General features: G+C 41.4%; 2 protein-coding genes across 2 annotated transcripts in view; one reads left to right on the top strand and one right to left on the bottom strand.

Moving 5' to 3' along the window:
• Positions 1 to 2,014: 2,014 nt before the first annotated feature.
• On the bottom strand, positions 2,015 to 5,531 carry LOC122087516 (FT-interacting protein 7). Its single transcript, XM_042656672.1, has one exon. The coding sequence runs from the start codon at positions 5,326 to 5,328 to the stop codon at positions 2,185 to 2,187; it is 3,144 nt and encodes a 1,047-aa protein (XP_042512606.1). The 5' UTR covers positions 5,329 to 5,531; the 3' UTR covers positions 2,015 to 2,184.
• A 3,148-nt stretch (positions 5,532 to 8,679) lies between these two features.
• Positions 8,680 to 16,296, top strand: part of LOC122086580 (abscisic-aldehyde oxidase-like) — a 12,766-nt gene continuing 5,149 nt past the window's right edge. Inside the window, exons 1-7 of the mRNA XM_042655494.1 lie at positions 8,680 to 9,096; positions 9,584 to 11,275; positions 11,977 to 12,236; positions 12,320 to 12,529; positions 13,402 to 13,620; positions 13,785 to 14,750; positions 16,164 to 16,259. Of these exons, the coding sequence (XP_042511428.1) occupies positions 8,952 to 9,096; positions 9,584 to 11,275; positions 11,977 to 12,236; positions 12,320 to 12,529; positions 13,402 to 13,620; positions 13,785 to 14,750; positions 16,164 to 16,259 (3,588 nt within the window). The 5' untranslated portion in view covers positions 8,680 to 8,951. The remainder of the gene's footprint in view (positions 9,097 to 9,583; positions 11,276 to 11,976; positions 12,237 to 12,319; positions 12,530 to 13,401; positions 13,621 to 13,784; positions 14,751 to 16,163; positions 16,260 to 16,296) is intronic.

Here is a 16,296-nt window from a genome sequence, read left to right as displayed (position 1 = left end):
CATGAGACTCCTACATGTACGAGGTCTGGGGAGAAAACTATGCAATCTTATCCTGAGAATGTCGAGAGCCTGTTTCTATCACTTGATTATTAAGTCATAACATTTGTACCTTCACCATTGGACCAAACGCATCCTTTAAATTGGGTCTGATTATTATTATTATTATTATTATTATTCATCAAATATTGGGTTTGTACTATTGATATCAATGTCAAGGTGCAAAATCTTCATATGATTAATAACAACTTTTTAAGCAAGATATTTTATCATCACTGGCAAGCTTAGTTGTAGAAAACAGGATCGGATCTAGCGAATTGATCAATATGTATCGGTATCACAATATCGATACCTATTTGATCTTATTGTGGATAAATTCATTTACATTAAAGGTAAAACCATCTGACACAAATGGATAATATCAGGATGGTCATATTTTAATATATAATATCTGATCAAATGATCTAATGGTTAGATTTGAATCTATAATGTATCACTTCGAGCCACGTTCTCCACTTAAATCGTAGATGTACAGATAGAGATTCAAACCTGACACCGCGCGTCTATCCACACAATCCTCAATTCGTCCTAACCATATGGACAACCCACGGATGGGTACCTTCTAGTTTACCCTTCGCCTATATATATGAAGAAGTGGAGCCGAGGCATGAACATGTTTTCACAGCCTCGTTCTATTTCCCCATGTGTGTGAGTATATGGTACTCTAGGAGGTAGTATTTTTTTCCCAAAAAGTATATTGTCATTTGTTAAACATCCAATGTGAGTATTCGCATTCATAGGTGCTTTTACCCTTTAACATATGGTTAGAAATCATTAAATATTTAATTTAATGTGATTACGATGGTCAAATCTTGATTTTCATCACAAAGAGAATTTAAACAAATAATGTTTCACAATCATTTAATAAATGAATCTGATAAAATTGGCAACACGTTATAGACCTTGTGCTAATCTCAGCTTAGCAAAAGCTTTAAAACTTTACAGAAACCTCATACCAAGTGCTGCCGGCCATTGAATGGCCGAGGAGACGATTTATGGAATTTTGAATGTTTCAGCCAAGCATTATTAGCTCGGCAGTGTTGGGGACTTCTCCCGGGAACAGTAATGCATTATAGGTTACGATATTTAAGAGAGTTTCTTTTTGAGGCATACTCCCATCTCATATTAGTTCATGGGCTTGGAAGAGCCTGTTAAAAGACAGGACCTTTTGTGGTCAGGGATACAGCCTAAGGTTGGTGATGGGCTTCATGGTTCCCACTTTGCACTGCCAAAGGCTATTTTGTGACAGACTGTTACTTGCCATGACTGAGTGTGGATCAGGTACATTTTTATGGTCTAACTTATATTGATGGAATTTATCACAGGGTTTTTTTTTTTTAATTTTTTTAATTTTTTTTTTTTTTTTTTTTTTATTTATTTATTTTTTTTTTATGGATTCCATCTATGTGGATTGGTTCGATACAAAAATAAATTTCATACAAGAACCTAATCACTCTCACATAATTTAGAGTGTCAATCAGTGATTGTTGCAATGTTGCTGCTCTTAAGCACTCACCTCTTTTATAGATTGGGCGACTCAACTATTTGCTGAAGATATTTATCTTTTAGCTTGATAGTTTGTTTTTATTTTTTTTTTTTTTTTTATGTCTCTCGTCGTTGCAACCTTAGTGCCTCATAAGCTTGCTGCTAAAGATTAATCTTTGTTTTTGTCACAAGTTTGGTAAATTGTCCCCCATGCCCATCTTTCATCTTTTGTAACTCCCACCCAATGGGAACTTTTCGAACATTGTGGGCCTTGGTGTAAAGGTAAATTTGCTCTATTGCGACTTTTTTGATAGTAGAAAAAGAAAAAAAAAATAAAAATTGAACCAACCCAACCTCATAAGCAACTCATGCCTTCTAATAATGCTATGTAATTATTAATAACTTTTTGTTGAGAATATGTGCCAAAGTAATCTCATTTTGTTTATGGATGACTCAACTATTAAGTATAAGCTTGAACAATAAAACCTAATATATTTCCAATTATTACAATGCAAAAACTTTGCTGAAATTACAGTTAAGGACTAATTTATAAGGAAAAAAGAAAGAGAAAAGCCCTCGAAATTGATCCAGTACGTAAAGTGCAACTTTTTCTTTTATAAACAATATACCTTGCTTCCACCCTTACATGATACGATCCGATAGTGCTGGAAGCCTCCTGAAGAAATTCAAGGCTGGTGGGGGCATCCGATCTCGGAACATCGGATAGCGCAGATAATAGAACCCCGACGCCATTGCTACCATCTTTGTAGGTACCAAGTACAATAGTATCGCCACCACAAAACACAACCCCACAAATATCCCCGTTGCCCGTGGATCCCTCCACGTCACCAGCGCCTGTACCCTCTCCCCCTGCGTTGCCAAGTCACCCAATAACGTCTGCACCCTCGCTCCTAGCGTCCTTAACTTATCATATCTCGCATGTACCACCTCCGCTGATCTACTACTTGGCACTGTATCAAACTCCTCATCCAACTCATCCCGATCCACTGCATCCGCCTGTGAGATCTTTGGGCAAAGGTGTGGCAGTGGGTCCCGCACCCGGAACCTATAGTTCCATGCACCGATCACGAACACAGAGAATGCAAGGGTGGGAATTATTAGATCAGGGAACCACACCAGCATCACCAACAATGCATGCACAAGCAGCGTAGCGGTTGGGTTCTTCCATGTACGTGTATCCTCCACCCATCGGACCATATCGAACAGTCCAGCTATGACATTGATGATCCGGTACCAATTCGCACGTACCTTCCTCATACTAAAAGTTTGTGAATCGGCATCAAGCATGTATAGCACCACTTCACGCCTTACCGGCGGTTCTGATCTTGACAAGTGTTGGGCCACGATCTTCGTCGCCGCTTTCCTTAACATTTCTTGTTGAAACACTCCAAGTGGTCTGATATGGTGCATCGACGGCATCATGGGTTGCGCGTACACTTGCAAGAGATCAAGAGTGGGAACCCCACGGACGAACCGTACAGCGAGCTCTATATCTCCCATCTTCTTCACCCCCGTAGGTGACAACAGGAGCAATGGATACGTATTTCTATACACCCGACCTGTTTCCAGAGTCGAGATACGTATCCGTACCTTACCGATTCGGAAATCGGGTCTCACCATGTCCGGGTCTTTAGAATTAGAACCGTCAATCTCGTATACCCCCCAGCTGTCGAACACTCCTATGGTGAGCACCGTACTAGGATCGTAAACATTCCACGTGTACTGCTCGTTCCACTTAGGATCCAAGCTGTCTGTGACCGTACGCGTCCGCACCCACTTCTGACCGTACTTGCCGACGGAATAGGCATCGGTGGATCCTTTACCGTTGATTGTCTTCATGGGGAGAAGATTCTTGCATCCGATGATACCAAGCTCGACCGTACCTACTGGTGGTTTCCAGAGCTGCCTTGCGGTCGGACGGAAGTCGCTGCACACGTGAGCAGCTTCGTCCATCACGTGATATCCTCCATCGAAGCACAGGCGTAGGTGGATACGCCCTTTGTAAACCACCTTCTCATCCACGGCATCTTCGAGGCTAAACCACCGTGATACCACTTTCCGGTCGTCGACACGTCGTTCGATACTCGCTAGTGGTATTCTGGCGATCCCCAAAACAGGAGATTCCTTTGATTGGCGGTTTTCCAGTGAGAAAACCAGATGATCACCAAAAGGCTCAGCAGCGACGAATATGAGATCTTCGTTCCATGACGGTGATCCGTTACGGCTGACGGAGATTTTCGTCTTGAGTACTTGAAAACCTAGGTGAGCCTTAATTAAAAAGCTGGATTCACGTAACGCCGTTACCGGCAGAATGTCTTGGGCTTCGATGACCGTTGCTCTAAGGTACCAAAGCTTCGGGGAGAGGTAGACCTTTGAACGTGAGCTAATGCTGCCAGCTGTATCAGTTTTCCACGCGTCGGAGAAGGATTCGTCAGCTTGGGTGCCGATCCACGTTGCTAGCATCAGATCGCCATTGCGGGCCCGAGCTCCTTCCAACCTGTACCATTGCGGAGCCAGTGGGCTATCTGGTGGGTCCCGCAACGGGATCTCCGTTACGTCGAAGCAAACTCCGCCGAGGAATTTACCTGCCACGTCAGCCGTGTGGTCCGAGTTGGAAACGTCCAACACGGAGACATCCAACGTGGAGGCTAACTCGGGCGATTCGCGACTGAAGGCGAAGGTCTGGTCCCACTCAAAGAAGTTGCTTTTCCGGGCCGGCTTGGTCCGGACCTGACTGCCTGAAACGAGGATCTCGACTACCGGGTTGCCGTTGGTGGGTATGTATCGAGCCTTGACGACACGAACGAACAGGTAGTGCATCTTCTCCACCAGATCGTAAGAGCACCGTTCTTTTGGAATCCTCTCTGATGGCTCTGACGTGAAATCTAGATAACCCGGCGTTGGTTGCCGGTAGATTGGCCGGGCGGGTTTGAATCCGGGAACTTTAAGGTCAGGGATGGATGCGGTCTGCGACATTTCTTCAGGAGATGGGACCATTTTGGGGGGATTCGCCTCGTTTTCAGTATCAGGAAGTGTTGGTTCTGGTGGTGGGTCCACCGGATTTTTACTTACTTCGGGTTCTGGCGCCTTCGCTGCTTCATTGGTGTTTTCCGGTGGTGGCGGTGAAGGTTCCTCTACTGGTGGTGCTGCCTCTGCGGGTGGCGCAGGGCTGGGTTCCGGTGGCGGCTCTGCCGATGGAGTATCAGTCATTTTCTCTCCCTCCGGTGCTGCCGGCTCCCCAGACGGTGGTGGTGCAGATCCTGCAGCCACTTCTGGTGGTTTCTCTTTCTCTTTCTCCTTTTCTTTCTCATCCTTCACTTCCTCCACCGCAGGTGGCGCAGGAGACGGCGGAGGGACTACCTCATCGACGTAGTATATCTTCAAACCAATCTCACCTTGAACCCAACTGAATAAACTCTTCTTCTCTAAGGGAAAGAAAATCAATGCCTCCTCACCTTTACGAACGAACTGGGTGGAACTCAACCGGATCCGACCCAAGAAGTTGTTTCTCCGGCTTGGTCCAATGCGACGATCATGGTAGACATCAATCTCAAGTGTATCACCGAACACGTCAGATGGGCCTCCCACGGTGAACTCCAAAGGTTCATTCCACGTAGGGTTCAGGTCACTCATCACAGTCTTGGTTCTCTTCCGTTGGCCATAGAAGTCAACAACAACGTAAGGACTCGAAGCGCCGTGCCCATCCTTGGGTTGGAGATTGTGAGCCTCTACCACCTCCACGATGAGCTTCCTCACAGTGGCCATGGCGGCTACTATAACGTTATTGCATAGCGTGACTGTAATGAGTTTTAAGCAAGAGAGAGAGGAAGGAAGAGAGGTAAGTGTGTACTAAGGAGATGGGTTATAAGGAAAATAAGATATTGAAGGGAAAGAATAGAGAGAGAGAGAAGAGAGAGAGAGAGAGAGAGAGAGAGAAAGTGAAATGGTGATGACGGATGAGTAGTGGATCTCTTAGTTGTAATGGGAAAAGGAAGAGAAAGGTGCTTAACTTCATGTGCAAGCAGCCTTGGGTAATGGGTAACCCAATCTTCTTTTCTTTTCTTCTGGTTTGTGGCAATAAAAATCCATTCTTTGGCAAATGGGTTGAAAGATTCTCTGAGACTTGCCTTTTATCTAAATCTCTACGGTGCAATCTCTAAACACTATTTTCCCTTTCTATCTTTTTGTTAGTTTTGTTTACGTATTTGTCTGTGAAAGCCTAAAAGGCAGCTAAGAGTGGTGTTTACTTTCCAAAGATTAGTATCTTTTCTGTCACCGACCTTGGGCCCATTGGGTTAATGGGTCTGTGTAATTGACCCATCTTTTTGACAGAAAAAATTGAAAATTGTTTCTCTCTCATTTGCATGGCACTCACCAGTCAACACACATGGAGACGATGACCAATGCTTTGGCTCTGTGCCCTTGTGGCTTTGTCATTCTAAATCTGTTAAGGATGGGATAAATGCAGATTGGGCACCAGCCCAACCCAACCCAACCCAACCCATTTTTAACTAGAAATGGGCTTGGGTTAGGTGGGAAATTTAGTCTAGCATTTTTTAGATTCCTCACCAAGGCATAACTACAAAACAAGTCATCCTTAAAAAAGGAAAAATGAAATAAAGAACAATGGGCACGCACCCAAATTAGATCCATCGAATCCTGACTTTAGTTTTATTTAAGTGTTCTAGATAAACCTTTACACTGATAGTAGATAATCCCTTGCCTAAGGAGTTTGGATCATGTCCTTTTATGATAATCATTCTTATAGGGTGCCTGATTCACACATGGAATCTATTCATTGTAAAAATATGCTGTAAGAGGAGAGAGAACAAGTGAATTTTATGTATGGATCAAGCACCATACGAGAGTGATTCTCATACGAGGATTAGATCTAGACTCTTGCCTAAGTGGCACTGTATTACAGATTTACTTGATAAAGTGGCACTGTTTAGAGGAAGAGTGAAGGAGGCAAATGCAATGCACTTCTAAATTAATTCTCTATGGCTGCGTTGGTAGTAATTCGAAAAAACGTTTCTATGTTTTTTTTTATTTTACGAGAACAAAAAAAGGAATCTTTCGTTTTATATCCACGATTCATTTTTCTGTTTTTTTTTTTTTTAGTAGGACACCCTTTTCTTGTTAGGGTATTCTTAACTTGTCTTCAATTTTGAGATATCTTTTGTTTTCACTTTTCAGGCAGGAAAGGAGGAACAAGGCTTGCCCTCAGCACATCCATAGGGTTACATTAGCTGAATTGGAGCCCGAATCGCTTCACTTACATATCTAGAGACGACCCTGGATAACTAGACCGGGAGCATTTGGACCTGGGCCCAGGTTGCCTTCAATGATTTGTTCCCCCAGTTGGAGTTCCATTGTGACACAAGGAAATTGGTGCTCTACTAAGGTTTGGAGATAGGATCCACTATTTGTACGATTAGATCACTTGATCGTATGAGTCAGCATCCAACAGCTGTCCTATTTTCTACCATTATAAGAATAAAAATTGATATATTTAAAAACAAAAAAGACAGATGTTGGATGCTAACTCGTACAACCACACGAGCAGCTGATCTGTTTTCTAAGGTTTGTGTTGCTACACCATTGAAGGGACAATGGTTGCATATGAAGTGAGTCTGAACCATGGGTACAATGTGCCGCTTCATATATCCCCCGCCAACGAGTCCGTATCCTGATTCCTGCCCGACCGTTGATTGCATAAGTGACCTGATGAATGTGTGCCCTAGCCCACTTGTGTTCAAGAACAAGGATGGAGGGGGGTTGGCATGTAGGAGTGCTTGTGATGCCTTGAATGAGCCCAAGTTTCGTTGCAAGCCCATCAGTTCTCACTTGCATTCAAGCAGCTTTGCCCCCTTGGCCCTGACCTACCCAAGGGACAAGCCCCCCAACCTCTCAATGCACCACACCTCCACTTTAGGCCTTTGATATATTCATAATTTCACAAAGTACAAAAATAAAGGGTATTAAGCTTGCTTGATCTGTTGCTGATATTAATATTAATTACTATATATAAGTAGAAAATTCTCAAATATGAATGTGAAATTTGTATTTTGGATTTATTATCTTGTCTTCAATTGTGTTGCATTGGCAATGTACATTTGGATTTTCTAATATTTTTGATTTGTTAAATTTATGGATTTAATGTTGGAGGATGGCCATCTTTAGTAAGTTTGAATCGAGTTTCTTTGAGGCCACGGTGAACAGAAAACCTATTCACCATATCCCATCTGGGCCACCTGAGGGGTTAAGAAGGGGTGCATGCAAGTCTTTATCCCTTCAATCCACATGGCAATGTTCATCATGTATGAAGGAAAACTTATGTAAGGAAAAATTTTTCCCTTCAGCCAATATATATATACAAACTAAAAGTATCTACCCTTTATGATGGTTTTTTTTCTCTTCGGGGGGTCTTTTTTTATTATTAGTCACGATTGGGAGTGTTGTGAAATGCTACCCTATTCTTTTTTGATAGAATCATATTTAAAACAGATTTTATTTATCCCCTAACGTAAATGGGTTTTACTCAAGGTTTCAAGTTTCGGTATTGTATTGGTCATATCATATTAGTATCGACTGAGATATATCCTCACTGATCCCAAATGGTTCACTTGAATTGTTACAAGGGTAAAATCTAATACACATCAATCCAGATCAGCCGATATCAATCTGATACCAATACCAAACATAAATCGGTTCTACTCATGGTATCAAGTATCGGCATTGTAACGTCCATATTGTATCAATATCGGTTGAGATTGATATTGATACTTGACCAATCTGGATCGATTACTCGTATTGATTCAGGGGTAAAATCGTAAAAAAAAATTCAAAAAAACAAGAGCAAAAGTGACTGATAAACATTGATTCGATCCGGATTGACCGACACTAATCCGACACTAATACCGATACTTCTACTTGGATTAAGGGACGCATAACCTAATTTCACACTACAATTTCACCATCGTGGTTCAAAAAAATGCCAAAATGAAAAAGGTCACCGTTGCGCCACGTGTGACGTTAATGATTCTTAATAATGACGCTACGTGGTTTGCAGTTTCCATTTCTAATCCTAGTATCGAATGGTTGCGTCAACCCTCGACTGTTAGCGAACGTGACCCCTTCGGCTCTCGTTCTCTTGGTCGTCTATTCCACTCATCCACTGTTCCATCAATCGTTAGAAAAATAAAACAGTAATTCTTTGAATCGCGTCACAGTGAGTCGCTTCTTCTTTTTCTCCAATCTTTTCTGGGTCTCTCATTTTTTTTTTTCTATAATTTCTGTCGTTTGGGGGAATTCCAACGATTCGAAGTAATGAAGTTGGCTTCAGGAGTAGAACGAGACTCTACTTCCATACTTGGTGTCAAGGAAGGATGGAAAGTGGGATTGGAGAGAAGCTGGTTTTTGCTATCAATGGCGAGAGATTCGAACTCTCTACTATCGAACCGTCTACTACTTTGCTTGAATTCTTGCGCTCTCAGACTTGTTTCAAAAGTGCTAAGCTTGGTTGCGGCGAAGGTCACTTTCTTTTTCTCTACTTATTCTTTCATAAATTGTTTTTTTATGATGTTTCGATGTTTCTCAAGGGGCTTAAGGGTTTTTATTCTTTTGGGTCTTGATGCCAAATTCTTATTTTGTCGGGTCCTGAAACTGTTTACTATTGTTCTACTGATCTGACAGTGATTGATAACTTTCCTTTTACCCACCTTTGATTTGATTCTGCTGATGAATTTTGTGTTTTGGGTCTTTTGGGTTTGGATTTCCTCATTATTAAATTAAGGAAGTTCTACTTAATCGAGATTACGTAATCGAGATGGTTAGGTTTTCAGTTTGGATTTTATTGTGGATTCATGAGGGATAATGAGGTACGCAACCTATTCGGTTTTCACCAAGTGGGATGTAGAGAAACATGATTTTCCAATTCTTGATTTTCCGAAACACAGTGTAGGATGGTTTTTGCCTTCAAATTTAAAAGAAAATAAATATCCCGCCCTTTTGGTTGCAGGTGGTTGCGGAGCTTGTGTTGTTCTTCTGTCCAAGTATGACCCTGTGCTTGACCAAGTTGAGGACTTCACAATCAGTTCCTGTCTTACTCTTCTTTGCAGCTTAAATGGATGCTCAATTACCACCAGTGAAGGGCTTGGAAATAGTAAAGATGGATTCCACCCAATCCACAAAAGATTCACAGGTTTTCACGCTTCGCAGTGTGGCTTCTGTACACCTGGGATTTGCATGTCCCTTTTCTCCGCTCTACGCAATTCTGAAAAGACCCCAAGGCCAGAGCCATCACCAGGTTTTGCCAAGCTCACAGTATCAGAAGCTGAGAAGGCTATTGCTGGTAATCTCTGTCGGTGCACCGGTTACCGATCAATTTCTGATGCCTGCAAAAGTTTTGCTGCTGATGTTGATTTGGAAGAGTTGGGCCTTAATTGTTTTTGGAGAAAGGGGGAGAATAGAGATGTAAGTAGATTACCCTTTTATAGCCATAGGGATGGTATTTGTACATTTCCTGAGTTCTTGAAAAGGGAAATAAAGAACAAGACCCTTTTGAATTCAAAAGAGTGTTCCTGGTATAGTCCTGTTAGTGTTGAGGAGCTGCAGAGCCTTTTGGGATCTGAAGAAGCAGATAATTGGACACGGGTGAAGCTAGTTGTTGGTAACACCGGAATGGGCTATTACAAAGAGCTTGATCACTACAACAAGTACATTGATCTAAGACATATCCCTGAGCTTTCTATCATCAGAAGGGATAGCACAGGGATTGACATTGGAGCAGCTGTGTCAATTTCCAATGCCATCCTAGCTTTGAAGGAAGAAAGCAAACATGGACCTCAGTCATACAAAGAAGTCTTGTTTAAAAAAATTGCTGATCATATGGATAAGATTGCATCAGAGTACATCAGAAATACTGCAAGTTTAGGGGGTAATTTGGTCATGGCACAGAGAAGTCAGTTTCCTTCAGACATTGCAACCATACTTCTTGCAGCAGGTGCATTGGTAGATTTACAGATTGGTACAAAAAGTTTAAAGCTTACATTGGAGGAATTCTTGGAGAGCCCTCCCTTTGATTCGATAACCATACTTCTGAGTGTTAGAATCCCCTTTTGGGAACAAATAAGAAATGATTCCTCCAAAACCCAAAGCAGATTGCTCTTTGAAAGCTATCGGGCTGCACCAAGAACCCTTGGAAATGCACTGCCCTATCTCAATGCTGCTTTTTTTGCTCAGGTTTCTAACTATAAAGATTGTGACGGTGTTATCTTGGAAAGCCTTCAGTTGGCTTTTGGTGCCTATGAGACTAAACATGCAATAAGAGCAAGGAAGGTTGAGGAGTTTTTAACTGGAAAATTGCTTAGTGTGGGTCTTTTGTTTGAGGCTATTAAATTGCTCCAGGGTATTATAGTACCTGATGACAATGCTTCACATGCTGCTTATAGGTCAAGTTTGGCTGTTAGTTTTCTTTTTGATTTTCTTTGTCCTCTTGTTGATAATGGTGATGAAATTCCCAATGGTGGGATAAATGGAGCTATTAATGGCTTCCCAATTGATGCCAAAGTGGAGAGTACTTATGATAAATTGGATAATACTATAAGGCCAAGTTTGCTCTCATCTGCAAAGCAGGTGGTGGAAGTTCTCAGAGATTATCATCCAGTTGGTGAACCAACTACAAAAACTGGTGCTGAGATCCAAGCTTCTGGTTCGTATAATCTAATTCATATGCTATTTTTTTTCTTCTTGATGGTTTTCCACCTGTACTGGGAGTAAGAGATACTAAACTTGTCCCTGGTTCATCCCATTTTTGTAAAAAGGTTTCTTGTTGCTTACCTGTAAAAATAATGATTTTGTGTTCTTTTCATCTTGCTGTTTCTTTCTTTTTAAATAGTAAGACAGCCTATCAGAATCATACCTTCATCATGATCTTGAATTTTGTGTGTATTTTTCTTGGTATAATGTATAACATAACCACAGTTGGTTATGCTGATACTGCCATCACATTGAATTTGCCCTCCTTCATACATGTAGGGGGGGGGGGTCTTCTTCGTACTATAGGGTGACAGACATGTTATGACACACCATAATTAAAAATTTTAGACGGTCAGATTACATAATTGCCTGCTTTCTTATTTGGTCCATTTCAGATGATTACAACTCCATATAACTGGGCACGGTTACACGGAGAATAGCCCATTTTTTAGTCATAATGAACTCAAGAAAAATTTGTATGGAACTTAGGAAAGAGGATAATTATTAGCTATTCATTAATTGAATTGTGCACAATCCAATTAAAAGTTTTAGTTTTTGTTTTAGTTTTTTAGTTTTTTAGTTTTTTTTGTTTTTTAAAGCCTATGTCGGTTGGAGATGCCTTTATGTTTGAATTTCTTATATTTTGATGATCAGGTGAGGCTGTTTATGTGGATGATATTCCTGCTCCAAAGGATTGCCTTTATGGAGCATTCGTTAATAGCACAAGGCCTTTGGCACGAGTAAAGGGTATAACATTTAAATCTTCATCAATACCAGATGGAGTTGTGGGGATTATTACTGTTAAAGAGATCCCAAAAGGAGGCGAGAATATAGGAGCTAGGAGCATTTTTGGTACTGAACCTCTATTTGCTGATGATTTTACTCGCTATGCAGGCCAGCCAATTGCATTCATGGTAATTACAATTGGGCACATCTGGAATATATATATATATATATACATTTTTTTACTAATGTAGCCACTGAAAGGCTGTTGTAGGTTGCAGATACGCAGAAACATGCCAACATGGCTGCCAATTGTGCGGTGGTTGAGTATGACAATGAAAATCTAGAACCACCTGTTTTGACAGTTGAGGAGGCTGTTGAGAAATCCAGCTTTTTTGAGGTCCCTCCATTCCTAAACCCAAAAAACGTTGGCAATTTCTCCAAAGGAATGGCAGAAGCAGACCACAGGATCCTCTCAGCTGAGGTGCTCCTCTTATACTTCTCTTTCTGTAAAGGCATGGACTGTAAACTTGTAGCACAACTAGGACCTAATAAGGACCAAGTATGAGACTATGAGACTATGAGTTAACTTCTGGTTCTACCAAGAATAGTTGTCACAGAGCCTAGGCAAACCAAGGCAATCGATGGGGTAAAAAATTAAGGCAACACCAACAAGGCGCCTAAGCGACCAAGGCACCGGGGGGGAAAAAAAAAGGTGGCTAGGACGCCTAGGCGTCGCCTTGACAACTATGCTGCCAATTAGTTAGTGTAATTTTTTTTCCCTTAAAATAAATATTTATAAATGTTTTAAAAGAATGTATTCTTTGCGGCTGTTCTACCAATACTGAATGTTTTCCTTTCAAATTTATCCCTTAAATCATGAGAATTCACACGTGAGTTGTGGCTCCAATTTTCTTCCCAAATTAAGCTTGTGACTGGTGGGAATCTTCATGGTTTGCGAATTTGGTCCAGTCCTGGTTTCTTCCGTGACAGGGTGTTCCAAAGTTTGAAACCAGGTACCTTTCTAGTATGTGCAGTTATAATCTTGCATCCCCCTTAATTTAACCCCTCGATATTGTGATTATTTTTGTGATTGAGTTGCATTTTGAGTAATAAGTCTAGTCTCCGACTAGTGGGTGAGCCTGTGGCACAACGTTAAAGTGGCATAATTGCAACATGTTGGTCAAAGATTCAAACTTGGAAACAGCCTCTCCTGTGTAGCAGGGGGTAGAAATGCATACATTTGCCCCTCCCAGACCCTGCCGTAGTAGGAGCCTCGTGCACTGGATTGCTCCTTTTTAGTCTAGTCTCCGACTATTAACCATCTCTTGATTATTTTTGAATGGCGATTTGCAGATCAAACTTGGATCGCAGTACTATTTCTACATGGAGACACAAACAGCCCTTGCTGTACCAGATGAAGACAATTGCATGATAGTTTACAGCGCCTCCCAGTGCCCTGAGAATGCACAGATTGTGATTGCAAAATGCCTCGGTCTTCCTCACCATAATGTCCGTGTAATTACTAGGAGGGTTGGAGGAGGATTTGGTGGAAAGGCTATAAAGTCTTTGCCTGTGAGTATTTTATGAAATTTATAGATGGGCCTTTTAAGCAGATGTAGAGATGTCTTTCTTACTTTTGCCTTCTTTAATTGCAGATATTTCCTTTGGCAAGTCTGCTTGTCTCTGTTAATTAATTTCTTGATTTCATTTCTTACAAATTGTCGAGTATGTTTTAGGTTGCCACAGCATGTGCACTTGCTGCTCATAAGCTTCGGCGTCCTGTCCGAATTTACCTTGATCGAAAGACAGATATGATGATGGCAGGAGGACGACATCCTATGAAAATAAACTACAATGTGGGGTTCAAATCTAATGGAATCATCACAGCTCTACACCTAGATGTATTAATCAATGCAGGTATTTCTGAAGATGTAAGCCCAGTAATCCCACATAATATGATTGGTCCACTGAAGAAGTACAACTGGGGAGCTCTGTCTGTTGATATGAAAGTCTGCAAGACGAACCATTCTAGTAAGTCAGCCATGCGGGCACCTGGAGAGGTACAGGGTTCATATATTGCTGAGGCTGTCATCGAGCATGTAGCATCTACTCTTTCCATGGAAGTTGATTTTGTCAGGGACAAAAATCTCCACACATTTGAGAGTCTTAAGGTTTTCTATGAAGGAGGTTCTGGGGAAGCCTTTGAGTATACTTTGCCTTCTGTGATGGATAGGTTGGCAAGCTCTTCTAATTTCCACCAAAGGTTTGAAGTAATTAGACAGTTCAACTGTTGTAACAAATGGAAGAAAAGGGGAATTTCTCGGGTACCAATTGTCCATGATGTTATGGTGAGGCCAACCCCAGGAAAAGTGAGTCTCCTCAATGATGGGTCGGTTGTGGTTGAAGTCGGAGGGATTGAGCTGGGCCAGGGCCTCTGGACAAAGGTGAAGCAGATGGCAGCATTTGGTCTTGGTCAAGTACTACTTGATGGGAATTGCAGCCTCTTGGAGAGAGTGCGGGTCATTCAAGCAGATACATTAAGCCTAGTTCAGGGAGGGTTTACTGCTGGGAGTACCACATCTGAGTCAAGTTGTGAAGCTGTTCGCCTCTGCTGCAATGCCTTGGTTGAAAGATTAATCCCTCTCAAGGAAAGGTTGCAGGAGAAGATGGGTACAGTTTCATGGGATATGTTAATTCTACAGGTGAGTATTTCAACTTTGAACATAGACACTTGAATTTTTGTTGCTTTGATTCTTAAATTGGGATAGCCAGAAGAAGCATGCAGATTGAGGGTGGATTGGAGTCACACTTTGCTAGTCCTCGTCATCTAGGAACTCCAACAAGTTCTATAGATGGAATGCCCAAGTTATATGTCTGTTATACAAAAATTATCTAATTAATGGGGACTTGTCACTGTGTTGTCCTGGCAAAGCCTAAATATGTCCATGTGCAGCGTAGGCAATATATGGGTGCAGTATGGGCAATAAATGGATTCTCCCCATCCTCTTTTTATTGCCTACTTTACTTTCTTCAATTTTTCAAGAAAGCTAGTATGCTTGAACCATTTTGGCTGACCAGAACTGCCTCAGAACCATGTACCGGGTCCAAAAATTAGAGCTATCAGGATCAGGATTGAATAACTAGTCAAAACCGTTACCCTCTGTGTGTGTGAGACTGAACATTGGTATAGCATTACTGTGGTTCCTCAAGAAGAGCAATGCATATTCCCAGCCCTTGCAAGAGTAGAGGATCGAATGGGTTTGCTCTTATTATAGAAAGAGTTGTTAAGGGCGTCCCAAATGGCCGGGCATATGGATGAGAAATGACATTGTTTTTTGAGTGCTGATACCCATCAGCCATCAGCAGAGGTAGCCACCAATTACCACTTGAATTATTCTATTCATTTCGAGTTCTGACAACCAAGGTAGAAGCAAACCGAAGTAGCTCAAACAAACTCAAATTTAAGAAAGATATTACCCACTGTTTCCTATCAGACTAGAAGCAGGACAAGTCATCCATTCCATTGACACAGAATTTAGGGATAATCTCACCAGAATTTTAAGTTGTTTAGATTGTTATAGGGTCATTGAAGATGATCCAAAATTTGGATGTAAATCCAAATGGTGTTCTAATATTTGGAAGTGCAGATTTCCGTCTGGAAGGCACATTTTTAACATCTACTCACTACTTCCAAAACTTACCTTGTTGATTACATAGTCAAACTTTTGCTGAACAATATGAATTTAGGAAATGGAAATTCCTAGATTCCTTTGTATGTGTTTTGGATCAAAATCAAATTCCCATTTTTTTAAAATGTTTTTTTAGAAAAGTTTGCGAGACTGCAGAACCTTTGTCTTAGGCTACACGCCTACATGCCTACATCCTTTTTGAAAGGTTCTAGAACATAATCAAGGAAAGTAATCTTTTCCTGGTTCTTGCGAGTCCAAAGATTATCTTGGAACACGCCATAGAACAAAAATGTCAAATGGTTGACTGAAAAAATCCATGCGTAGAAAGCAGAGCATTTAGGACTGTGGTAAAGAGGCAGTGTATCTCTCTTCCTCTCGATCTTTCTCTGTATGTGCATCATTTGTCCATGTATTTATGTTTTGCAGGCACACCTTGAAGCTGTGAATTTATCGGCAAGTGCTTATTATGTTCCTGACATAACTTCCGCTCGTTATCTAAACTATGGTGCAGCTGTGAGTGAGGTGAGTACATTGAAACTTCCCCCACACCCCCCCCCCC

This window comes from Macadamia integrifolia, chromosome 8 (assembly GCF_013358625.1).
Source record: "Macadamia integrifolia cultivar HAES 741 chromosome 8, SCU_Mint_v3, whole genome shotgun sequence".
Taxonomy (NCBI): Eukaryota; Viridiplantae; Streptophyta; class Magnoliopsida; order Proteales; family Proteaceae; genus Macadamia; species Macadamia integrifolia.
The sequence above is the reverse complement of the archived record's forward strand: the minus strand, read 5'-3'. Positions and strand labels throughout refer to the sequence as shown.